General features: G+C 41.5%; 1 protein-coding gene across 3 annotated transcripts in view; it reads right to left on the reverse strand.

Moving 5' to 3' along the window:
• The window catches only part of EFCAB11 (EF-hand calcium binding domain 11), a 158125-nt gene that overhangs the window by 95345 nt on the left and 36663 nt on the right, over positions 1–26117 (reverse strand). The window contains exon 6 of one of the 3 annotated variants that reach the window (XM_030319766.1): positions 10101–10490. The exons of 1 other annotated variant lie outside the window; for it this stretch is intronic. In XM_030319766.1, coding sequence (XP_030175626.1) covers positions 10424–10490 — 67 coding nt within the window. In that variant the 3' untranslated portion in view covers positions 10101–10423. Of the gene's footprint in view, positions 1–10100; positions 10491–18019; positions 18644–26117 lie in introns of those variants that run through there. One more of the 3 variants, XM_030319765.1, reaches the window with a different exon arrangement.

Here is a 26117-nt window from a genome sequence, read left to right on the forward strand (position 1 = left end):
CATACTCAGGGTGGAGCCCGACGTGAGGCTCGATCTCACGAACCATGAAATCATGACCTGAGGCAAAATCAAGAGTTGGACACTTAACTGACTGAGCCACCCAGGTGGCCCTAGCTTACACCTTCTAAATGATATTCAAAAGAGGAACCATAGTGGTGAGAAATACTTAGGCATATCCTTTAGGTAGCAACAGAACATAGAACACAACTGAAATGCCAGAACCACCAAACTAGAAATGCGTTACTAATTTTACATATTTTCTACATCTCTTACAAATAAGCTGTTAGTCTTTTCCAACACTTAGTAAACCCAATGCTCTGCCCAATAAATCAATATCTGGAAAAGAGAATTTACAAAAAAAAAGTTTGAGAGAAAACGTATTTAATAATGTATGTGAGTTTCTGTTTCAGGATAGTCCGATCAATTCCCCCACTTAAAAAAAAAAAAAATGCTGGGGCGCCTGGGTGGCGCAGTCGGTTAAGCGTCCGACTTCAGCCGGGTCACGATCTCACAGTCTGTGAGTTCGAGCCCCGCGTCAGGCTCTGGGCTGATGGCTCAGAGCCTGGAGCCTGTTTCCGATTCTGTGTCTCCCTCTCTCTCTGCCCCTCCCCTGTTCATGCTCTGTCTCTCTCTGTCCCAAAAATAAATAAAAAAAAAAAAAAAATGCTGCATAAGAACTAAAACAAAACTACCTTAAAGGCATTGAATTTAAAAGATGGTGGGGCCAGGCCATATGCTTGGGGTAGCTCAAACCCAAAGTGGTTGGTGGAAATTCCCCCAACCACTTTTGCCCTGAGGGTGAGGGTCCACATCTGCACCTGGGCTTTGGTTTGGTGGCTTCATAGGAGAAGAGACCAGCAGTAAAGACCCAGGGCTTGCCCACTATGGATTATCTCACAGGGTAACTTCCCCACATTAGCTGATACCCATAGGGCTACATGGAAGTTGCCCTGAATAAAGTAGCAAGAAAAAAATGAAAGGAAAAATGATAACCCGTATCCAAGAGGTCTTATGGATGTTGACTGACCCTCATGTAGACTGGCACTTTGGATCTAAGCGTACCTTGAGTGGCACAGAAATTTCAGTCTGAAAACTTGTTTTAACGTGGTCTTGTACTAATAGCGTGTACACGCACACACACACACACCTTAAGTAAAATATTAACAAACTGAATCTAACTACGTAGAAAGAAAGATAATAGCATGACCAAATAGGGTTTAAACTAAAATTCAGGTATGTCATTCACCACATTAACACATTAAAGTAAAAACCAATTATCATCATCTCAATAGATATAGGAAAGGCATGTAATAAAACTTAATGCCCATTCTTGCTAAAAACTCTATGTACTAGACTAGGTGGAAACTTCCTTAATCTGACACAGGATCTAATTATAAAACTCTATAGCTATGATCAAATTAAGTGATAAGATGTTGAAGTCTTTCCCTCTGAGTTTGGGAACAAGACACTTCACTACTGGAAGTCTTCATCTTAGTGCATAAGTCAAGAAAAAGAAATTAAAGACATAAGAATTGGAAAGAAAGAAAATGGTTACTATCTTCCACTGATAGTATTATCTTCATAAAAATACCCATAAAAATCTACAAATTTAACAAGATATCAATATACAAAAATCAAGTATGTTTCTATTTGTTTTTACAAGTAATTTTAAAACGATTTTCAAAAGCTACCATTTGAATAGTAACAAAAACTATAAAATACTGTATGATGAACTTCAAAACTGATAAGGAACTAGACTTTGTTCTCACCACAAAATGGAAATGATCATCGTGTGACATGATATAAATGTAAGCTAATGCTACTGTGGTAATCATATTGCAAGACATAAATGTATCAAATCAGCACACTGTATGACTTAAATTTACACAATGTTGTATGTCAATTATATCTCAATAAAGTATGTAGGACTCAATCCAACACAAGAAAAAATCTATTTGTAATACAGATTAGTGATGAAAAACACAAATTCTGTACTAAGCACCTTGGCTCAGATCCTGCCTCTGCCATTTACTAGCTGTTTGATCATAGGTGAGTCAACTGACCACTACGTGCTTCAGTTTCCTGTGTAAAATATCTCCTGTTACTAGGACCTACCTCATAAGGTTGTTGTGAATACTGAATACAAAATAATAGAATAAGGCCTGGAAATTAGAAAACCTTATAAAACTGAAAAATATAATGATTATGACAGTGATAGTGGTGGTATGATGGTATAGACAATTAGAAAACTTTTTGGAAAGGTTTTAAAAAAATAATTAAATGGAAAATACACCATATTCATGGATAGGAAGACGATGTTAGTAAGATATTAATTCTCTAGAAGTTGAAAAATTGATTTGTAGACTCAATGAAATGCTAATTAAAATATGAACAGGGTCTTTTTTTTTTTTTTTTTTTGGCTCTTCACAAGCCAGCTCTAGAATTTATATGGAAAAGCAGAGAACGGGATATAATCAACACACTGCTGAAGAAGAAAAGTAAAGAGGGACACTTGCCCTACTGATATTAAGATTTTATGAAGACGTCGCAGAATTGGTGTTTGGTGACCAATCAAACAGAACAGAAAACACAGGAACAGAGGCAGTGTGGCAGAGATGTACAGAAAAAAGGGCACAGTCAAAAAAAAAAGCTGAAAATAATGGTCAACCATATGGAAAAAGTTCCAACACACCACGCAATACTCAAAAATCTACTCTAAAGTATGAAGGACTTGATTTTCAAGAGCAAAACTTTAGCTTTTATGAAGAAAATATGGGTGCTTCTCTGACCTTGAAATAAGAGTTTCTTAAAAAAGACACAATCACCCTACTACAAAAAAGATTCATAAATTCAACCAAATTAATTCATGTTTCAAAAGATATCTGAAGATAGTGAAAAGATAAGCCACAAAATGGGAGAATGTATCTGTTAAAATGACAAAATATTTGTACTGAGAACATCTATAAAGAGCACGGTCAAATCAATAAAAAATACAGCTGAAAAAGAGGTACAAACCATGGACAGATATGTCACAGAAGAGACCAATAAACATGAAGACATATGTTAGATGATCCACTATTAATATAATTATAAAATCAAGCCCACAGCAAGATACTATACCCACTCCATTGGAGAAGATTAAAAAGTCTAATAATACCAAGTGCTGGAGAGGGTGCAGGTCAACAGATTCTCTCATACATTGATGAGACTGCAAATTAATGGGATGATTTGGAAATATCATTTGGCATTATAAAACGCTGGCACTATCTAAGTAAACATTTGCATACCTCATAACCCAGGGATTCTACTCCTAAGAGAATCACTTGCACATGGGCATGAGGAATTATGGTACAAGATTGTCCATAAAGGGAGCACCAGGGTGACTCAGTCAGTTGAGTGTCTGTCTCTTGATTTTGGCTCAGGTCATGATCCCAGGGTCATGGGATTAAGCCCTACATTAGGCTTTGTGCTGAGCGTCTCTCTCTCCCTGTGCCCCTCCTCCCTACTCACGCTCTTTCTCTAAAATAAAATTAAAAATAAAAAAGACTCTCCATACAGTGTTACTAGTAATAGCAAAAACAGGCAAAACTAGGGGGAAAAACAAAATGCCCATCAATAGAAGAATAGATAAATTACGGTAAATTCATACAATGGACCGGTACACACATTTAAAATGAGTGAATTCTAATTCCACACAAAACAGGGATAAATATTAGAAACATATCACTGAGTGAAAAAAGCGTGTCACTAAAGACTACATACATTTGACACCTTTTTTATATAGTTTTAAAATGAGAAAGTTTAAACGTTAGGGAAATACATATGGGTGTGTATGTGTATATACATATATGTATTTGTGTGTGTGTGTGTGTGTGTGTGTGTGTGTGTGTGTGTGTGTTTAAACCAAAGGAATAATAAACACTCAATTTTGGGTAGTGGGTCCTATGGGAGGAAAGCAGGGAAACAGAATGGAGGGGAACCTAGGTAAATGGGAGTTAACGGTAGTATTTTAGTTCTTGGATTGAATGCGCTCATTGTATTATTAAACACACTAACTTAAATAAAAGACAGCTATGCATGGAAAAAGTATATTAAAAAAATAAGTATGTACATTTACAAATTTACATCTTATGACATCAGGTTCAAACTATTACATCATAGGTTTAATGTACGCAAACTGTTGATACACCATTTTGGAATAATTTATCTTCACACTTCACTTATTTACACAACCTGTTGGAGAGACTAGCAAGTAAACACCAGTAGAAAATAAGGAAGGAAAACAGTACACATTACTTCCATAAGGCTAACTTAATGAAGTATGATAAACAGTTCCTTCAGTGTTGAGAAACAAAAAAGATGCCAGCAATGAAAAGCAAAATGCACCGAAACCTATCAGTCAAGGAAATCTAGCTGTAAAAATACACATCAACATGATAAAAATAGAGAATAAAGCTATAATTTTATAATCCATTTGCATAGACAGAATGTTTTATGTCTTCTCAAAATTCATATATTGAAACCTAATCCCCAATGTGACGGTATTTGGGGGGGGGTGCTTCTCGGGGATGCTTAGGTTATGAGGATGGAGCCTTCATTCTGGGATTAGCGCCCTTATATAAGGGACCCCAGAGAACTCCTTTGCCTCTTCTACTATGTGAGGATACAGCAAGAAGGCAGCTGCCTATGAACCAGGAAGCAAGTTCTCACCAGACCCCAGAACTGTCAGCCCCTAGATCTTAGACTTTCTGGCCTCTGGAACTGTAAGAAATAAATATCCGTTGCTTAAGCCTTCCCCTATCCCCACCCCCCACCCCGTCCGTAGTCTTCTGTTAGAGCAGCCTGAATGGACTAAGACACCATTGCAATGGGGAGCCCGCTGCACCAGGGCTGACAGACCTGAGTCCCAACCTTGACCTATGTCTGCTTAGATGTGTGACCTTGGATGGGTCATTTAACCTCACACGTGTAAAATAAGAGACTGTACCAAGTTTTAGGGATCTTTCCATTGGTGAAAGTCTGTGACCCTTTAAGAAACCACTCTTACAAAGAATTAAGAAAATCACGATGCAATTTCCTTATCTAAGTAGCATGATATGTAATTTAGTACTTGAGTGCCTTTGGATGACAACAATGTCTACAGGCTCAGAGGAGAGAATAAAAGCATTAATACAGCATTAGTACAGCATTACCATCGGATTAGTTAAAATGGAAAAGGTTTGTTACACATAGACAGTTTCCAAGTGGTCAATGAATTTGCTTTTTGATAGATCAGAGGTGTTTTGTGGTATACAGCCTTTCATGTAATTACACTAGTGGAGGCAAAAAATGAGAATTTAGGCATTGTGATTTAAACTTTAAGCCTTAACTTCTATAATGTAAAGGAATTTGATAAGTAAGGTCAATCTCGCAGAGATTCTCCATCTTTATATTTCCATGCGGAGGAACCTCTTTTGGAGTAATATTCCCAGCCTCTCCCCTGGTCCTCACCCATTCCTCCTAGAGAAGCGACTTACCTAATTGGCGTACCTCCTCCTTTTCTCTGTAAGAGCCACCTGACTGTGGGGGCATGCGCAGTGCTCTGCTCCCCAGTGCCGGAGCGGCAGGCTTTCATGTGGGGTGCCTGTGTCTGAGGGGAAACCTATTTAATTCTGGCTGCAATCCAGCACATCCACCCCTTCAACAGAGCCATCCCACAGATAGTGCTGACATTTTTAGCTACTACTCGTAACACTTGCATTTATTTCCCGATTTACTCTGGATGGCAAAAGAGGGTGCTAGGCTACTGTGCCCCTCCAGCCCCAACAGAATACTTTGCAGCAGAAAAAGAAAATGAACAATACGTGTATCTTAACGTAAGTGAGTCTCAAAAATATAACGATTAGAGAAAAAGCAATCTGAGTTTATGTAAGGCTTAAAAGTAAATAAAACAATACTATATATTACCTAAAACACATAAATCTGTGTCATAAAATATAAAGGCACACGTGAGTGAGCTTAAAAATTCAGGATAGTGATTATCTCTGGGGCAGAGGAAGGGAAAGGCCAGTAGGCAGGGCTCCCCAGGGTAGTTTCAACCACATTTGAAATGGAATGTTTTGTTTCTTATATGCACTTTTTTTTCTGCCTCGATGATTTTACATATATGTGACACACACTGACATACCACACGTACATCTACAAGAGAATGAGGGGTGGAGCTGAAAAAACTATGCCCTGTCACAGTGAGGCCTGGTCAGCTCCTTTCCAGAACCCCTGGAACAAAGTCAGTGAAAAGAGACATTGCCCATGCCTGGACATAAGACACTAAATGTAGCACTGGCTTCTACAGTTTTATTTTAAACGGGGAAAATCCATTAAACCACAGAATGAGAGTCAGAAAGAATAAAGCCAAGCAATCATCCAAGGAATGGGGTTACTAGCAGCAAACCATGGAAACTTCTAGAACTTACCTTTGCCAGAAGGAACCCTAAATTGTTGCCTTTGATAACAAAATCTTTTTATTAATTATCTCTGAAGGAAGACTCAGTAAGTGTTCTTAGTAATGCATTTCAATGTCTTATAAATCACTAGAAAGTTTAATTCAGTGGAAACTGTAAGTCAGTATATCGTGACTAAGATGGTCTGAAGACACACAGAAAGGAGATGGGCTGTATTGTTTCCTGATCCCCTAGTCTAACTCAGACACCCTGAATCATAAGCAAAATAGAACAGAGTCTACAAATCTGTGTTGCTTCATTTAAAAGCGCACATATTTTTTAAGCTTTCATGTATTGTATTTACTTGTTAATTTTTTTTAAATGTTTATTTATTTTTGAGAGACAGAGATACAGAGCACAAGTCCGGGAGGGGCAGAGTGAGAGGGAGACACAGAATCCAAAGCAGGCTCCAGGCTCTGAGCTGTCGGCACAGAACCCAACGTGGGGCTCGAACCCACAAACCATGAGATCATGACCTGAGCCAAAGTTGGACGCTTAACCAACTGAGCCACCCAGGTGCCCCTAAATTGTTAATTTTTTAAATAAACTTTATTTATTTTGAAAGAGAGTGTGCCCTCACACGAATGGGTGAGAGCCAGACAGAGAGGGAGAGAGAAGGGGAGAAAGATACCCAAGCAGGCGTCATGCTGTCAGTGCAGAGCCTGATGCAAAGCTCGATCTCACGAACCGTGAGGTCATGACCTGAGCCGAAATCAAGAGTCGACGTTTAACTGATTGAGCCACCCAATGCCCCTAAATTGCTAATTTTTAACAAGTTCCTTCCTCAAGGAGAAAAATAATTCAAGTGATAAACCCTTTGGGGACTGATGCCCATGCAGGTCTCAAAATCATTTTTTCAAGTCTTGTGTCTCCAATGAAGAGGAACAAATGAAGACTACATTAACATTACAAATCACTGACATTTAGATTAGGCGTCTGGTCCTTCAAATCATTTTACAATTTGTAACCTAAGGATAAAAAAGACACGTTATAAAAGGTAGCTGACCACGGACTGAAATGATCGATACAATCCAGGCAAGTTGCCTTCCAGGGAGGGTCTATCACATTTTCTGCCACGTTCATCCGTAACAGCCCAGGAGATTTAGTCCCTTGTGCCCAGCATGGACTCTGGACATCCACTGAACTGAACTTCACTGACAACTAGAAACTAATGTGGGGAGATGGTGGGGATACAAAAAAGGATACTATGGCCCACTGCTGTGACTTTGTCTACCGGAAATGCTCAGAAAACCTACACTTCCTGAGGACCCTTAATGTCTTTCTTTAACCTTTCATCTCTCTCTTTACAAGGTTTATAACCTTAGAGAAGGTTACAAAAATAAGTAATAGTAATACCATGTACACAATACGATAGGATATATAATAACATACAGAACGTGATATGATATAGTAAAATATAGTAATTGCATGATATAACATCCTGTGGAGGGGCATTCATGTGTCATTGTGTGTCATTGTGCCCCCATCTACTTTTCGAGTCTCACCCCCAATCCTGCTCTCACTCACTGCAATCTAGCCACTCTGGTTGTCTTTTACTTTCCCTATCCTGCCGAGTTTACACCTGCTTCAGAGCCTTTTCAATTTTTTTTTTTTTAACTTTTATTTTTGAGAGACAGAGACAGACAGAGAGTGAGCGGGGTGGGGCAGAGAGAGAGGGAGACAGAATCTGAAGCAGGCTCCAGGCTCTGAGCTGTCAGCGCAGAGCCCGATGTGGGGCTCGAACCCACGAACTACGAGATCATGACCCTAGCAGAAGTCAGACGCTTAACTGACTGAGCCCCCCAGGTGTCCCTAGAGCCTTTTCAAATGTTCTTCCGGTTTCTGGGTGGCTCTCCTCCCAGTCAGCTTTTCATCACTTCCGTCTCATTCAAAGGTTACCCTTCAAAAAGGCCTTCCCTAGCCTCCCCGTCTAAAACTACCCACCTCCCCCTCAGTCATTCTCTCAAGTATTATTTTACCTTCCTCATAGCATGTTATCCGTATCTGAGGTTAACTCGTTTACTCAGTTACTGTCGGTCGTCTTACAACTAAACTCAATTCCTTGAGAGCAGGGACCTCGTTTGCTTTGCTCACAGCTCTCCCCGCAAGCACCCTGAAAGGGACTAGGTGCACAGTAGGTACTAAAAAACTGTTTCCTAAATGGATGAACGAATCCCTCCATTTTAAGGCTTTGAAGCATGTAACAAATGCATTCCCTATTTTATCAAATTCACGGTCTTGAATACTGGGTTTACTGGAAAATGGGGGAGGGGAGAAGAAAATGGACTCCTTATGATACAGACTAGCGAGAGCCGATGCCACAGAGAACAGCACGGAAATGAATGCTGTTATTTAATTTACATATTTTAATCACATTCATCTGATCCATTAAAAACTAAAAATAAATCCTTTCACTATTTTTACACTAGGCACTAATTTAATTATATTCTGTGACTACAGCTATTACATTACGTATTTTCTATCCAAATTACCTTGTACTTTGCTAGCGACGATAGGAGCTATCTCCGTATGTCGCAGGTATTCTTGTAGTCTGAGAAATCGTATGAGGCAAAATGCAATATGAACATATTACTGAATAAAATGCTTATAAATGAGATCCCTTCTCTCAGCCAGAGAAAGGAGACACAACACATTAGGTCAGTCATTAGGAGTCAAAGCCCCGCAAACAGTGCTGTCTGCGTTATGCATGAATCTGGAAGTCCTACACATCTACCAGAATTTCAATTACTGTGCTTTACCAAATACACATTTAAAGGAGAAAACTATCCCTTAAGAAACAAATTCAAGAATCATTTAAACACAGTTTTACTGGCGCAGTTTCAGAATCTATCGTGAGGTATTTTGTCTAAGTTAAATTTAAAACTCCTCATTTTTCAAGCTGACCTGTTACAACTAATAGGTTTTAAAATGATGAACAGCCACAGAACCGTAAAAAATATTCCACTTTCATAAAACCAAAGATCATTCTGTCTGAAATGAAGTTTCATTTTTAAAACTTCATGCATTTGAAAAAAAAATCACATACTCTTGGAAGAAATGGTCATTTTCCGTGAAAGAAAATGTTAGTGGGATTCAACGGCGGCACAAAAGTAAAATGTACGTTGTCAAATAAAGGCTGTTTTGCTATTTGGCAAATACAGGCCTTGTTTCCACAGAATGGGCAGGAGAGAAGGGAGGGGAAATTCCAGGTGTTTGCAAACCAAGAACACAAGCGCTTTTTTTTTTTAACTGAGCCTTGTGAAAATATTAGCATTTTTAAAATCAATGTTAGCTTTGGATTACATTTAGGAAATTATAGAGACAACACAGAATTGTAGTATTAGAGTGTGTAAACAATCATAATTTATTACCTACTTTTAAGACCCTTTCTATAGAGATGCAGAACTTTATTTTTTTTTAATTTTTTTTAACGTTTATTTATTTTTGAGACAGAGAGAGACAGAGCATGAATGGGGGAGGGGCAGAGAGAGAGGGAGACACAGAATCGGAAGCTGGCTCCAGGCTCCGAGCCATCAGCCCAGAGCCAGACGCGGGGCTCGAACTCACGGACCGCGAGATAGTGACCTGAGCTGAAGTGGGATGCTTAACTGACTAAGCCACCCAGGCGCCCCGAGGTGCAGAACTTTAAAATGCACTGTCATTAAAGAAGCTTCTCAAACCACCTCTGTGTGCACACAGTGGGACGAAACCTCAGTGGCTGATGGAGCTAAAGGCATGGCTTCCGAAGGGATCCTTGGAGAGGGGGATTCCCAATGTGACCCTCAGGTTTTGGTGGTTTGCTACTTTTTGCCACAACCTTTGGTCAAATTAAGTCACAAAGTCAGCTCAGACTCAGACAGTGGAGGAAAACTCCACCTCTTGACGGGAGGAGCCATGGTACTCTGCAAAGGAGGGTGCCCACAGGGAAGGGGTGGAGGGAGTTGTTACCGCCATCTTTGCAAACAACCGAACGCCTCATGAATGCTTGTGTCCTTTTCCAGTGAACTGGGTCTGTGAATAATAAGGTTTGGGGCATTAATGGGAGAGTTCGTGACTCAATGAATTACCATACAGTTACCATAAAAGCTGCTGTCCTCATACATGCACGTGGGGCCTGGAAACGTGCACTTCCGGGCACACAGCAATGTTCCAGATGTTCATGAGGGGTCCTAAGCACCACTGGGGGAGAGAGGCAGATCACAGGCAGGAGGAGCCGTATGGCATGCAAGGCAGGTGGCACGTGCTCAGTGCACAATGAGATAAAGAAGTACCATCACGAACACTGAGAAGAGGGGACAGTCACTGAGGAACGGACACATCAGGTCACGCAACAGAGGAGGGAACCCAACCTCGCCGGAAGGGCTCACAGAGAAGGATGCAGAGGAAGGGACATCCCAGAAAGGAGTCATGCACATGATGAGTGAAGGTCCTAGCTCATCAGGAGAGAAGTTAGAAGAACCTGAGGAGAGGGGGCAGAGGGTGACTTTAGCACGCACCCTTGTAAGTGGGGCCCAGACACTTACTACACCAATGTCATGGCAAGAGGGGTTGACAGCAGAAAGACACTGCACGAGCAAAGGGACCAGTGGCTGAACAAATGAAGAGCCAGGGCAGAAAAGGAAAGATCAATGCTGACTGCACAAGTGAAGCTGGGAAAATCATGGTATCACTGACAGAAATAGAAAGAAAGAGCTGACTTGAGGATAAGGATAATGGCTCTCACTTTAAATATGATGAACGGAGGGTGACAACAAGCAACTTAGAGCATTGCCAGCTATTCATTAACCGTGTGGCTTTGGGAACATTATTTAACCTCTCTAAGCTCAGTTTTCTTATCTGTGAAATAGGAATCATAACAATGGTGTACAACTCATTAGCTTATTGTGAGGAGTGAATGGAATAGTGGCAATGCCTGGCAATCAAAAAATGACAGGTGCTTTTGCCATCATCATTATCCAGTTTATTATTTGACAAGCAGCCCAGTTGCTGTTTTTTTTGCCACGTGAACTTATGGTTATCTGATACACCCCTTACCAGGTCCCCCCCCCCCGCCCCCACCAAGTACAACTGAGGTAACTTAAAACATTCTATTCTAACGGCAGTCCTTGTAAATTTTCCATAGCATTTGAGTCTGAGCAATTTACAACCCAGAGAAGGCTCCGATCCGATGACAAATTTATCACTGCAAACCATTAAAACTAGTATGTCAGCTGACCCATCTGGATTAGATGCGAACATCTGATGGCTATGGTTTTTCCGGTAGGTTGAAATGGGGCACTTAACACCGAAAAAAATGGAAAGAATACGATTTAATCATAATTTGCAACATGCTAAGGATCCCTTTGAGATTAGAGTTTTCTGTTTGGCTCTGTTTGCTTGGGATATAAGAAAATAAGATTAAATAAAGAGTATAAGATTCTGTAGTATATAATGCAGACATGAGAATGGGGAAACAGAGAAGGTAAATTCCAAGAAATCTGAGGATTTAACATTGCCATGACTGGTAATGCTGGGCAGCGAAACACATAATTTATCATGCACATAGTAAGTGCTTAATAAACATTTGTTAAATAATGCTGAAATTGACAATGTTTGATGACACTGATGAGCAAATTATTTGCATTTTTTTTTATTTCTTGCCAAAGACATTAGAATCACTGTTTTCTTTAAAGAGCAAGCCAACAAGGGGGCCTGGGTGGCTCAGTCAGTTAAACGTCCGACTTCGGCTAAGGTCATGATCTCACAGTTTGTGAGTTCGAGCCTCGCATCGGGCTCTGTGCTGATGGCTCAGAGCCTGGAGCCTGCTTCGGATTCTGTGTCTCATTCTCTCCCTGCCTCTTGCCCACTTGTGCTCTGTCTCCCTCTGTCTCCCAAAAATAAATAAATGTAAACAAGAATCTTTTTTAAAGAGTAATCCAACAAAAGGTATGAAAACAGAGAATCAAGGTATTTAAAGCTAGGAGAGGCAACCGAAGTATAGGGAAGTTAACAGACATGCCCGAGTCAGTTCCCCACAATACGGGCTCCAAGCCTGAACAGCTGAATGACAGCCCAGGGCACATCCCACTCCCCCACCATGGAGAAGGCAGAGGAATGGAGAAACTCAAGCCAGTCACTTTGGTGATTTGTCTGAAGGTCTAACAAAAGGTTGAGAGGAGTAGATGGATTCTGAGAAACGTGGACTTCAATTATTTAAGCCATAAATGTTTCCCATTATGATGTTTAAACAGTTCATGACAGTCTAAAATACAGAATTTTTTTTGGCCCTTAACACAGTCACATTTTACAGTTTTGCAGTATGAGGTTTTTGAGATTTTTATCAAAAGGTTTTATGACCAAATTGTCAGAAATCAGGGAATTTTATAAAAAGGGTGTACAATTCAGCTAAAGTGTTTTCATATATCCACAGCCTTAGGTCTCTGAAAAGGGTTATAGCCATAGATTATACAGCTCTATTTTTTACTGTGAAAATTTATATGCTGTCCAGATCTTTATTCCATTGAAACTGAACTGGAAAGAGCCCTTAAATAAAATGATTCCTTCAAAAATCTGTAAACTGTAGTAGACCTGATTGATAAAGAGATTCAAAAATCCCTTTCAAGGGTGCACATGGGGCGAGATATAAAAGGGAAAGACAAAAAGGTTCTCCCTTGCATGACGGATGTGCTTATTTGCGCTTCCAATCTGGGGTCAGACTGTCTGGGTCAGGGCCAATTTCTGTCCGTTCAGGTGACCTTTGCCAAGTCACCCAGCCGCTCTGCCCCCCTTGGTCTCCTCATCTGTAAAATGGGAGGAATAACAGTCGCCACCTCCCAGGGCTGCTGTGAGGATCAAAGGAGTTAACGACAAGCAAAGGGTTGGGGACAGGGCTTGGCACCCGCGTCGTGTTCACTATTTTATCACGTCCTTGCGACCACTGCCTCCCACTCCCCTCCATCTGCTCACTGTCTGTGCTGTTCTCTCTCTCTCTCTCTCTGGGTGCCTTTCCTCCCAGGGTTTTTCAAATCTGGACTCCGTTGCTAAATTCTGGGACTGCCCTGGCTGGAATTAAATCCTCTCAGCTTTCTGTGCTTCTGCAGTAGGTACTGTTTTCTACCTAATCTTACAGTCACTCCCTGAAAGACTGTCCTGTCTGATTTGCTCTTATAGACCGGAAGGGACCCTCTTTAGTGCCTTACACATGGAACTCATTTGTGGAATGAATCGAGAGAGAGAGAGAGTTGTCATCTACTCTCTGATCAACTAGTGGCTGTTATTATCACTATTAAGAAGCAAGAAAGGCTGGTCCTGGGAGGCTCAAACTATAAAGTTGAGACAAATATCGTGACTGTCTTTTGGAAGAAAGCACAATTGATGAAATGCACAGGGGATTTCATTTCACGAAAATGCAGCCGATCTCTGGAACAAAATCAACAGAATAAAATCTCAGATCTGAAATGAAGCCAACTTGGTCAGGACCCCTGACTGGGCAGGGGAAGGGTGTAGTATTACTGTCATCTCTCCATTATCCGTAGTGGAGAGGCGGAGAAGACCTTTCGAGATGAATATCCATTCGGTGGTGGCAAATTATTCCTGAACTCAAAAGCCTTTTATGTTCTCCTGTTTCTTGCTCTATGATGGGCCGGACACCTTCACTAAAACATTAATGAACGGTGGGTGCCTACTAGGGGCCGCACACGGTGTCCTCCCATGTGGTCCCTCGTACGACCCCCAAACAGCTCTGTGACGTACGTTCTCTCATAATTGCATCTTACACATGAGGTGACTGACACACACAGAGGTCATGTAACTTCCCCAAAGTCTGTTGGCTAGTTCAATTCGTCTCACTTCAATCCCTCTTCTCATTTTTATTGTCCTACACGGGAGTGTAATGGAAACCAGCGTGGAATAGCTAGTGAAATAAGAGGCTACAGGAATTCTCCCAGGTCAAGTCTGACCTGGTCTGGTTGGGCAGGAAAGGCCAAGTGTGTGAACTGCAATGAATTTCAGAAGTCAAAGCTCAGGTTACATCCAAGTTGGCCTCCACGTCCCCGGGGACCCAAGCTAGTCAGCAAAGTAATGGACTCTCCGGGCCACACGATGATAATCTAGTGGATGTCCCAGATGACTCATTTATTTTAGCACAAGTGCAGCTAGAAGCTTAGGAGAAGGCAGGGTTCTGGGTGTGAGGACAGGAAGCCAGAAAAGAGGTTAGAGTTTAGGGCAAGTCCTTGTGCTAATCAGGAAACTGCAAGAAGCTGGACTGCTGATCAGGACACGCAGTGGGGTTAAGGAGAAGAGGAGTATGGGAAGGTGGTCCCTGGGATCAACCCTGATAGAAGCTACGCCTGACACATTTGAATCCACTCGCCACCCTGCAAACCACAAATCTGATCACGTCACTTCCCTACTTTGTCAATGATTTTCCATTGTCCTCAGGACAAAGTTCAAACTTCCTGAACTGTACAAACCCTCCATGATTTGTCCTGTGGCTACCTTTCCAGCCCCATCACTCTGTGTTTAGCCTCCTGGCCCTAGCCACCCACCCGGACAAACGAGAGCGAGCGGATTCAGTAACAGACCAGCTGTATGGAGGAACTCTCAGCTGGTAGAATCGCCAGGCTCTGCTGCTGACCTCTGCAGATGCATTCTGCGTAGGACACTCTCTCCCTCCCTGTTTCCATCCTTCACTCTCACACTGGCGATCGCTTTCTCTGAAGTCAGCCCCATGTCCATCCTCAGCCCCCATTAGGCATCCTTCACGTACATTCCCATAATGCTTTGCAGTCACCTTTCCGGATTAACCATCTTGGATACTAACTACCTATTTCGCCAACTGGACTATAAGCTCCTCGAGGGCAGGGCAGTGCTTGTCTTGTTTCCTTTCATATCCTCCCAGTGTCTGCAAAGCAGTAGATGATAACACATATTTATTTCTAAGACAGAAAAAGACAGAAGTCTGAGGACAGAAGTGCACAGGGCAGAGACCCCTCCTAACGTGACTGGGGGCAAGAAGACAGGAGTCATGTTGCACGTTAAGTATACGGTGAGGACCACACATACGATCAGGCATCCAGGGAGGATCTGGAAACATTACCAAGTATCCACAGAGGGTCTAAATTTCAGTTGCCGATTTGAAAGCTGTATACGCTGTGTCCAATGCAGTCATCCCAACCAGCAATGTGTAAGTGTTCCGGGATATCGTCAGACTTTTACATTTTTGCTTATGTGGTAGGTGTGAAATTGTATTTCCTTGTGTTTGCGCATCTCTTCTGGTTTCCTCTTCTATGAATTGCCTGTTTGGGGTGGTGGGGTGTGGTGTACAGCTTTCTTTCTTTCTTTTTTTTTTAAATTAAATTGTAGTAGTTCTTTACAAAAAATGTATTAGGTGTATTCTGAGTACCCATGGCACTTTGAGTGTTGAGAGCTTCACACGAAAGATATGAGAGTCTGACTTTTAGCGTCTTTCACCTGTGGGAAGAAGCAGGAAGGACACCCGGGAAGGGAGAAAACAGGATTCAGAAGAGTTCAACTACTGTCTCTTTTTCGAAACTGACATGAGCCTACTGGCTAGGGGAGAGGAAACGACAAAGAAAGAGAACTGGGGACACTGTGGTATAGTATTAGGATGTGGCAAAGGGGAAAACACAAAGGCCATTTTGTTCTTATCATTAACCAAAGTGAGCTACTTCCCATGCTATGGATCAGGCTGGCGAGAGAAAAGACCAATGAATCTAAGGCTACCCATTTTGTGATCGCTTAAAGCAAACAACTTTTAGCAATACTACGAAGCCAGCCAGCAAAATAAATAGAAATGAGGTCCAAGGAATCGAAACATGAAAATTTGGAGAGAAAAAGATCTGCACAAAGCAAAACAGACCAAATACAAGGCGAACCAAACAAAAGCTAAATCAAATAAATAGGCATTGCCGTGTGCCCTGGAGGACTGCCAAGGAGAGTGAATTTCAACAAAGAAAGCGTCTGCCACCCGTTCGGAAAACTTCAATTCTAGAAGGGCTGAAGGAGGGCTGCAGCCACTGCAAAGCAACACGGGAGCTTGAGGGCGGAGAGACGGCAGATCAGAGGCTATTTCAGGCTCTGTAGACAAACACTAGAACCTTCCCCTAGCAAGACAGGAGCAGGTAGCCCACTCCCCCCACCTCCACCCCAACACAGCCCTTTGTAAGAAACAGGTCCAGTCACAGAAACTTGCAACATTGACATTGATGGCCAATTTGCAGATAAAAGGCCCACTGTCAATACCCCTGTCAATACCAAAATCCTAGGAGACAAAGTGTTGAGATAAAAGGAGTCTATACAGCCCAAGTAACAGCACTGGCAATCACCTGTGAACTCGACCCTAAAGACAGAGTCCTGGGCTTTGGGGATGAAATCAAGGGAGTCTCACTCCACATGTTAGCACTCAGCCCTGGCCTGGCATAGTTACAGCAGTGAGAGCAGTAATCTTGCCAGTAATAACCATCACCACCACCAACACTATCCCCCACCGGAGCATTCATATTGTGCCAGGCAAGGACCTAGGTGCTTTGCAAGAATTGTTATCAACAACCCATTATTATCCTAATTTATAGCTGCACACTCTACAGTTAAGGGAACCAAGGTAAATTGAGATATTTCTCAAAGGTCTCCCAGCCAACAAGCAAAGGAACACTTACTCCAAACATGCTCTCTTAACCAAGAGACTTGGCCAGAAGCTCCATGAAATAAGGCAGATAATTGGCAAATATTTACTAATTGTTGGCACGGTAGGTACTATGAACTACGTTAAGTTAAACTGGGGCAAAAAAAAAAAAAAAAAAAAAAAGGAAGAATAACCAGAATTCCTTTTACTTACTCTGTAAAAAAATCTTGAACTTTATTAACCTTTAAAGAAAAAAGCCTCCCTACTCTTTAAAAAAATCTACCATCATCTATCCAGCAAATATTCAGGTTGTTCAAACTCATAAGGAGGCTAACTAAACAAAACAAAAGGAGAGGTGATAATATATAGCTCAAGGGCTGTTTTTGGTTGGCATTACCCAAAATGCAGACTTATTTAGTTCCAAGCACCGGGAGGCCCGAGAGTCTGAAGCTCCTGAAGATTTCCTGAGTGTAGCATTGCTTTTTGCTCAGATTTCTCTATTGCTCTCTTGATTGAAATTTCTGTACATTAATATGTGCTTTTTTTTTTTCTACATGACCTATTTTCCAATGGGACTGAGGGGGAAAATCACAAATGCATATTTAAAGCCACAAGGGTATTTAAATTCTCCCTATTTTTGTCAGACATTTTTAGTACTTTCTATTTGAGATGAAAGATAAAAACTTGCGTGCATGATTAATTGTAACGATGAAAGAATGCGAGGCTGTTGCTTAAGAAACGAGAACAACAAAGGAATAAACTACTGCGGGCATCACCAGGACTGGAATGACACTGCTCTGTGTACTTGATTTCCATGGCAACTAGCAGTGGGAAGATGAATGTTTCATAGTCACTCTGCTCTGCAGTACACGTCTATAAATCAAACTTGCATAAAGAGCACAAGATTTCTGCTGTGGGCTGTACTCAGAGCTGGTTTATTTTCCTGTTACTGTATAAGTATGGAAAAGAAGCACAAAACAATGAGGTCATTTTTAGTGGGGAACAAACTCAGAAATTACTAATACACCTGCAGCAGGGGATGTCATTCATCTAGCCAGAGATGGGGAGCAGGGCAGGTAAGGCAGACGGGGAATGAAAACCCCGCCTGCTTCTGTAAGGGTAACAGACACAGGCACTTGTTTGCTCTGAGAACTGTGTGTGATGATGTGCCTCCCGGCCCTCCCCTAACTCTGCTCCAAAATGTAGGTAGGAGCATCTTAATTAGCTGTCTTGGATACAAAGTTTCCACTGTGATAACCGGGCAGAAACAATGCTCTGTGTTTAGTATGAAAGTTTATGAAGGCTGAACATACACACACTTGCTTTTATTTACACTGAAAATAACTCCTTGTGTAGAAGTTAGGACAGAAAAAGAACACGCCAGCCGTTGACTTGGGAGTCAGGAGACCGGAGTTTTGATCCAGGTCTCTGTAACCTTGGGTAAGCCATTAAGTTCGTTGACCTCCATCTTCTTAGCTATGAGAGAGATGGTGTACATGACGTCTCAAGACTCTGCCACCATTCGATGCCACAATTCTGTGATCTTTAAATCAAAGAAAAGCAAAGACCGAATCAATGAGCTCTAACCAAAGATATCAGCTGTGCCCTTTCTAAAAACTACGTACCTTACACAGCCATACTATTAGTTACTAGTGTTTAACGATTCTACCATCACAATGAAACCTCTGCCAACTTGTTTCAAACTTCTATACGCAGAATATGCTGCGGAAAATTAAATAAATTTTATTCTGAGTTTTTAAAAGTTTTAAAAAATTTGTAATCTTATAACTGATTTTTATAACATTATACAGAAGGTTTTTTAAGTTTATTTATTTATTTTGAGAGAGTGTGTGTGAGCAGGGGAGGGGCAGACAGAGAGGGAGAGAGAGAATCCCATGCAGGCTCTGCACCACCAGCACTGAGCCCAATGTGGGGCTCGTTCTCACAAACCCATAAGATCATGACCTGAGCTGAAATCAAGAGTTGGACGCTTAACCACCTGAGCCACCCAGGTGCCCCTAACATTGTAAAGAATGTTTAAATAATCTTCCTGTTACACAGATAAGGGCTTCCTATCAGTTCCTGCCAAGCAGGAAGCATCCTGCTTCTTGGAGTCTGCAGCTCTTAGAGATATTTTGAAGCTTTTCTGGAGTTCATCTTTGGAACAGTAAGTCTCAAAAAGAGTGAAACAAACAAATGAATGGATAAACCAACTCTGAGGGACCACCTTTTGCTACAGCTTTCAGCAATCTTGTATTCCCTTCCCCAGTCTTCAATGCTTAGGCAGATTTTGACCTGCAGGTAAGTATCACCAGGATAGAGAGGGACATATCTGAAAACCAGATCAACTATCTCTTCTGTGAGCCAGTGAGTCTACAAAATCCCTGTGGAACTTCACAACCTAGAAATATCTTTTCATTAGTGGGGCACGAGGCATTATCAGACCCAAAGAGGACCTGCTGTCCTCAGGCCTGGCTAAGTCCAGGGGACAGCAGAGGCTCAGATGACTGAGTCCCAGCCTGCGCCTCGAATGAGGGCAGCGCAGGGAAACAACACCCAAGGAGCACTCATTGTCTCATTTAATGCTTATGCCAACTCTGGGGAAAAAGATGTTTACACCTGAGCTGTAAAGAATGTATGTAAGTGACTACAGGAAGACGGTTATGAAATGCGTGGGGAAATTCAAAACCTGCCCTCCCTGACTCTAAGGCCTCTCTGATCTGTTACCTGCATCTCAGGACACATTCAAGGAACAGACTATCGCTCTACTGGACTTCTTTGGCATTAAAAAAACAAGGGGTTAAAAAGAGCTAAGCAAAAAACCTAGCCCTAAGAAGCATGTTAAGGGTAAAAAGTAGTAATCAATATTTCTCAAGTCTAAATTTGGATCGTAAGTAGAACCAGGTATGCTTCTCGGACATGCATTATTGTCCGTACTTCAATTCCCTAGACAACAGGCTAAAGGCTATTTCCAGGATGAAGCCAGATGTTACACAACCACGTAATTTCCAATATGTGAATACTGTGGGAGCCAATGACATTTTTACAAGAGTTTACTAGAAATGTATCCTGCTGTCTATCCAAGAGATTTGGGTTGCTTCCTAAGCTTAGAAGACGTAATACTTTGGTACTAATACATAGACTTGTGGTACTAATTTTTCAAAAACTAATAAAATAACATTTATTAAGGAAGGCTCCAGATTAACCTCCTCTCTTTCCAATTAGTTTCTTATCAGAGTTTTTAGCACCACCAGCTGGCTAAAGAGATCTACTACAAACTTGTTTGGTTCTCAACCTGCTTTGTTCATTAAGAGAGGATCATATGTTTATTTCACATTTAATTTGTGGTAAAGTAATTTACTTCAGCTTCTAAATAAAATTAGAAATGCCTTTCCTTGTCAGTCAAATAAGTAGTAATCCGCTTTGGCTTTTTTACATAAGAAGGAGATATATTGTGGTTAGTAAGTCATTAGGGAAAACTGAATCTACCCACTAACACTAATTTGATTTCTTACACCGTAATCGCACCCTCAAAACACAAAGACTAAGAACTACAATGAAAATCTGAAACTAAAAGAGAGAGGAAACTAAATGGTCCTGAATACTACACTAGCCTATAGTGTTTATATCAAACACTAATTTAATTGGGAATAAAAATGATTGAGGAGGTAATTGCACTTTTAAAAATTCTGAGTTTAGGGGAACCTGGGTGGTCAGTCAGTTAAGCATCCAACTTTGGCTCAGGTCATGTTCTTACGGCTCATGGGTTTGAGCCCCGTGTTGGGCTTTCTGCTGACAGCTCAGAGCCCAGAGCCTGCTTCAGATTCTGTTTCCCTTTCTCTCTGCCCCAATCCTGCTTGTGCTCTCTCTCAAAAACAAACATTTTTGACATTATTAAAACATTAAAACATTATTAAAAAATAAAATAAAAACTTTTGAGTTTTCCACCAAGATTCCTGATTTGCATCTGACATGCATATATATACACCACTATCTTTCCATTTATCTTTCCTTCCTGTTTAACTGAACCACATCTAGCAATGAATAACAGTACAAAGAGAGCACAACTAAGCCCTTAGGGTTCAAATCTGATCTCCATACAATGAAATCAGTCAGTGAAAATAAATATTCCTGAAGAACTAAGTCTGGTGATTTCCCCCAAACAACCAATTTGTCCATGAAAAGTACATCCAGCAACTTGTTGTCAGGACCAACTTCTAACCTACAGAATGAATGGCACCAATATTGTAACAAATTTGGTCACTACAGAAACTTTTCTACTACTCTACAAGGCAATGCACAAGAGAGAAAGAAAAAGAAGGTTCCGTCCAATTAATCAAATCTCACTCCGATGGTAGAGTTCCACTAAAAGCTTTCTGATAGAGTCTGAAACTACTGTAATAATTTTATGATGATAGCAGTTTAAATATCCATACAAATGTGTGGTCAAGTTCATATTTTTTAAACTCTCTGAGTTTAAATCTGCAATTGAAAGCCCAGTAAAGAAGACAATGTGTAATAGTCTCAGATAAAACTAAGGACCAGCAGATGCTCTACCCAATTTTTTTAAGTCATCTCTACACCCAACATGGGGCTCAAGCTTATGACCCTGAGATCAAGAGTCGCAGGTGCCACCGACTGAGCCAGCCAGGTGCCCCTGATGCTCTACCCAATTTAACACATAATTTGAAGATGCAAACTTTGATCAATTTCATTCTATTCCTTCGCTCACTTGTTTACTCATTCATGTATTCATTGAATACTCCATCAAACACAGTTAAATTTCTGCAAAAAGGGAGTGAGAGTGTACTTTTCTATGGCCCTCTCCTCTCCTCTCCTTGGGTTAGAGCCTTGCCATGTCAGCTCCAAGGCAGAGAAGATTTCTATTTGAAGTCATGAATGGGTTACAAGAAACCTCAACAATAATATTGACTTGGGTTGAGAAATACATTTTGTAACTTCTATTTTTGTTCCTACATAGGTTCTTTAACATAATTCCTGAATGATACTGAAGGCTAAGTGTGTTCAGATATTTTATTTTAACTGCAAATTCAGCCTACTCTACCATTATCAGGCAGTGGTATTCTTAAATCAAAAGATATAAATTTGAGGTGTAAGAAAAACACATGACCATTAACAAGTACCAGCAACATGAGTGCCATCAAATAAAATGTTTTTATTATTTGTGAGTTTCCCATGTTAGTTTTCTTCTTTAAATTTTTTTTAATGTTTGTTTATTTTTGAGACACACACACACACACACACACACACACACACACAAAGAGCATGAGCGGGGGAGAGGCAGAGAGAGAGAGAGGGAGACACAGAATCTGAAGCAGGCGCCAGGTTCCAAACTGTCAGCACAGAGCCTGATGCGGGGCTCGAACCCATGGGCTGTGAGATCATGACCTGAGCTGAAGTCGGATGCTTCACCAACTGAGCCACCCAGGCACCCCATCAGTTTTCTTCTTTAACCAAAAGATAAAATAATTGAGAATTAGGTCCAGTATGGCTTGAAATTAGCAATAAAGGGCCTCAGCTTTATCTGTAGAATGGGTATGAGTAAGAGGTGATGTGTGGGATCACTGCACGGATTCAGTAAGATGACTCTAGCAGGTGTTTAATGAACAGGAGAATGGACGGATACAGGCCAGCAAAGCTGAGGGGGTCTGAGCATCAAGGACAGGGTTCCCTGGCAAGATGCTCAACACCCTGAGAAGCTGACAAGAATGAAACCTGAGAAAAAGAATAGGGGGAGCTACCTGGAGGGACTTAGGTGGTGGGGGCAGCTTTCTAGGCTGGGGGATGAGAGTACATGTGCAGACAGCTATGGAAGTTATACACACAGGAGAGGGAATGGCAGGTGGAGAAAGGTCTTAGATCAGAAAAAGCGGAGGGGATGAGATCAGAACAAAGGAGGGGAATTAGAAAAAGAGATCAGAAAAACAGATTAGAAAAACAGAAGAGATCCTCTTCCTTACAACTAGAATTGAAAGCAAATTGAGAGCTTTGGGGGCAAAGAGGAGGCAGGAGACATAACCCGGGCAGAGGCCACGGCCCTGTCCATGAAGCAGAAAGGCAAGCTCACCTGCAGAGCAGAAGGAAAGTTTTGGTACAACGATGACAGAGAGCAAGTTGATCTGATCGTGTGTGACAATGCTGAGGAACTGGCTTAGGGTGTAATGCCAAAAGTTCTGAGGCCCCTCAGATGAGTACAGACCGTGGGTCCAGGAGAAGATGCTGACTCTCCTGCCAACAATTTGCTATCCCTGAAACAGGAAATCAAAGACAGATGAGACCAAGTTCTCCTGGATGCTAATAAGGGCAGGATATGACTTCGAGTGACAGCAACGCCAAACCTGAGCATGGAAAGGAAAGCATTCTGGAATTACACAGGACCAGGGCTGCGAAACTGTGTACAGAAGTGTGCCAAACACTGTGGTCAAGTAGGTACAGCAGTTTCTGCCTGAACTGAGAATGTGGTCCCATTCTGGGATTGGCCATCAGAGGATCAAAGCAGGCAGCAGGGGATCTAAGAACCGGGATCCAGGAAGGTGGACATAGAGTTCACAGACATTACTCTGGATGGGAGAGGGAGAGGGAAACGTACCATGGTGTGTTTGGGGGAGGGGGTGGAAGCATTGGACAAAGAAGACAAACGGTCAGCTCGCTCCAGGTCACAGACTGGCAAGGAGCAGGTCCAACTAACTACCTAAGGCCACTTGAGAACACGGGTTCTGCAATACCGGGCTGTGGGCAGGTCAAAACCAAAGCCCCTTCCACAGAGGCTCAGCCTGAGGCTAGACTACAAGTGAAGATAAGGAGGGGAAAGTGGTGTTAGACATTCTGGGGGCTTAGTTGCAGCCAAAAACAACAGAGGCGGAAAATGCAGATACACTGGGGGGGAAAGAATGATGGGGTCCAGCACAAGATTCCAACAGCCATGTTCAGCCACCAGTAACTAGTTCTGGGATCCTAAAATCCTAAGTTCCATAGACGAGGGTGGGGGTCGAGGTGAGTGAAAAGCAGGAGAGAGGACTGGGAAAAGTAAAGGTTATCTGAATAGACATTTTTCCAAAGAAGACATACAGATGGCCAACAGACACATAAAAGGATGCTCAACGTGACTCATCAACAGGGAAATGCAAATCAAAACCACACCTGTCAGGATGGTAAAGTCAAAAACACAAGAAATAACAAGTGTTGGCGAGGATGTGGAGAAAAAAGAACCCTCGTACACTGTCAGTGGAAACACAAATTGGTGCAGCCACTATAGAAAACAGTATGGAGGTTCCTTGAAAAGTTAAAAATAGAATTACCATATGACCCAGTAATTCCACCACTGGGTATTTTCCCCACAAAAACAAAAACACTAATTCCAGAAGATATATGCACCCCTATTTTACTGAAGCACTATGTACAATAGCCAAGATATGGAAGCAACCCAACTTCATAGATGAAAGAAAATGGGGTGTAAAACAGCAAAATACCTATAAATAAACCTATCTAAAGAGGTAAATGATCTGTACTCTGAAAACTATCAAACTCTTATGGAAGAAACTGAGGACACAAAGAAATGGAAAAGCATTCCATGCTCATGGAAGAACACACGTTGTTAAAATGTCTATACTACCCCGTGCAATCTACACGTTTAATGCAAATCCCCATCAAAATACCACCACCATTTTTCACAGGGCTAGAACAAACAATCCTAAAACTTGTATGGACCCAGAGAAGGCGCCGAATAGCCAAAGCAATCCTGAAAAGAAAAACAAAACCAGAGGCATCACAATTCTGGATTTCAAGCTACATGAACAGACACATGAAAAGAGGCTCAACATCACTCAGCGTCAGGGAAACACAAATCAAAACCATAGTGAGATACTACCTCACACCTGTCAGGATTAACAACACAAGAAACAACACGTGTTGGTGAGGATGCAGAGAAAGGGGAACCCTACTGCACTGTCGGCAGGAATGCAAACTGTGCAATTGCTCTGGAGAACAGTATGGAGTTTCCTAAAAAGACTAAAAATAGAACTACCCTCTGACCCAGCAATTGCACCGTTAGGTATTTATACAAAGGATACAATAATACAGATTCGAATACATGCACCCCAAATTTTATAGCATCATTATCTACAATAGCCAAACTATGGAGGGAGCCCACATGTCCATCGAATGATGAATGGATAAAGATGTGGTCGATATATTTGATGGAATATTACTCAGCCATCAAAAAGAATGAAATCTTGCCATTTGCAATGATGTGGATGGAGCTAGAGTGTATTATGCTAAGTAAGTCATTCAGAGAATGACAAATACCGTATGATTTCACTCATGTAGAATTTAAGAAACACAACAGATGAACATATGGGAGGGGGACAAAAAAGGGGTGGGGGAACAAACCATAACACAGTCATAGTGATAGAGAACAAAATGAGGGTTGATGGAGGGAGGTAGGATGGGAAACGGGCTGGATGGGTGATGGCTACTAAGGAGGGCACTTATTATGATGAGCACTGGGTGTTGTATGTAAGTGATGAACCACAGAATTCTACTCCTGAAACCAATACTGCACTGTATGTTAACTAAAATTTAAATTAAAAAAAAAATGCAGTATACACGTACAGTGGAACATTACTCAGCCATAAAAAAAAGAATGAGATCTTGCCATTGCAACAACATGGATGGATCTAGACAGTATAATGCTAAGTCAGTCAGAGAAAGACAAATACCATATGATTTCACTCAACATGTGACTTCAGAAACAAAGAAAAAAAGAGACAAATAGATTCTCTCTCTCTCTCTCTCTTTTTTTAAGATAGAGTGTGATCGGGGTAGAGGGGCAGAGGGACAGACAGAATCTCAAGTGGGCTCCACACTCAGTGCAGAGCCTGACGTGGAGCTGTATCTCTCCATCCTAGTATCATGACCTGAGCCAAAATCAAGAGTTGGATACTCAAACACAAAGAACAAACTAGTGGCTACCACAGGGGAGGCGAGTGGGGAGATGG

Source organism: Lynx canadensis, chromosome B3, assembly GCF_007474595.2.
Source record: "Lynx canadensis isolate LIC74 chromosome B3, mLynCan4.pri.v2, whole genome shotgun sequence".
NCBI classification, from domain to species: Eukaryota; Metazoa; Chordata; class Mammalia; order Carnivora; family Felidae; genus Lynx; species Lynx canadensis.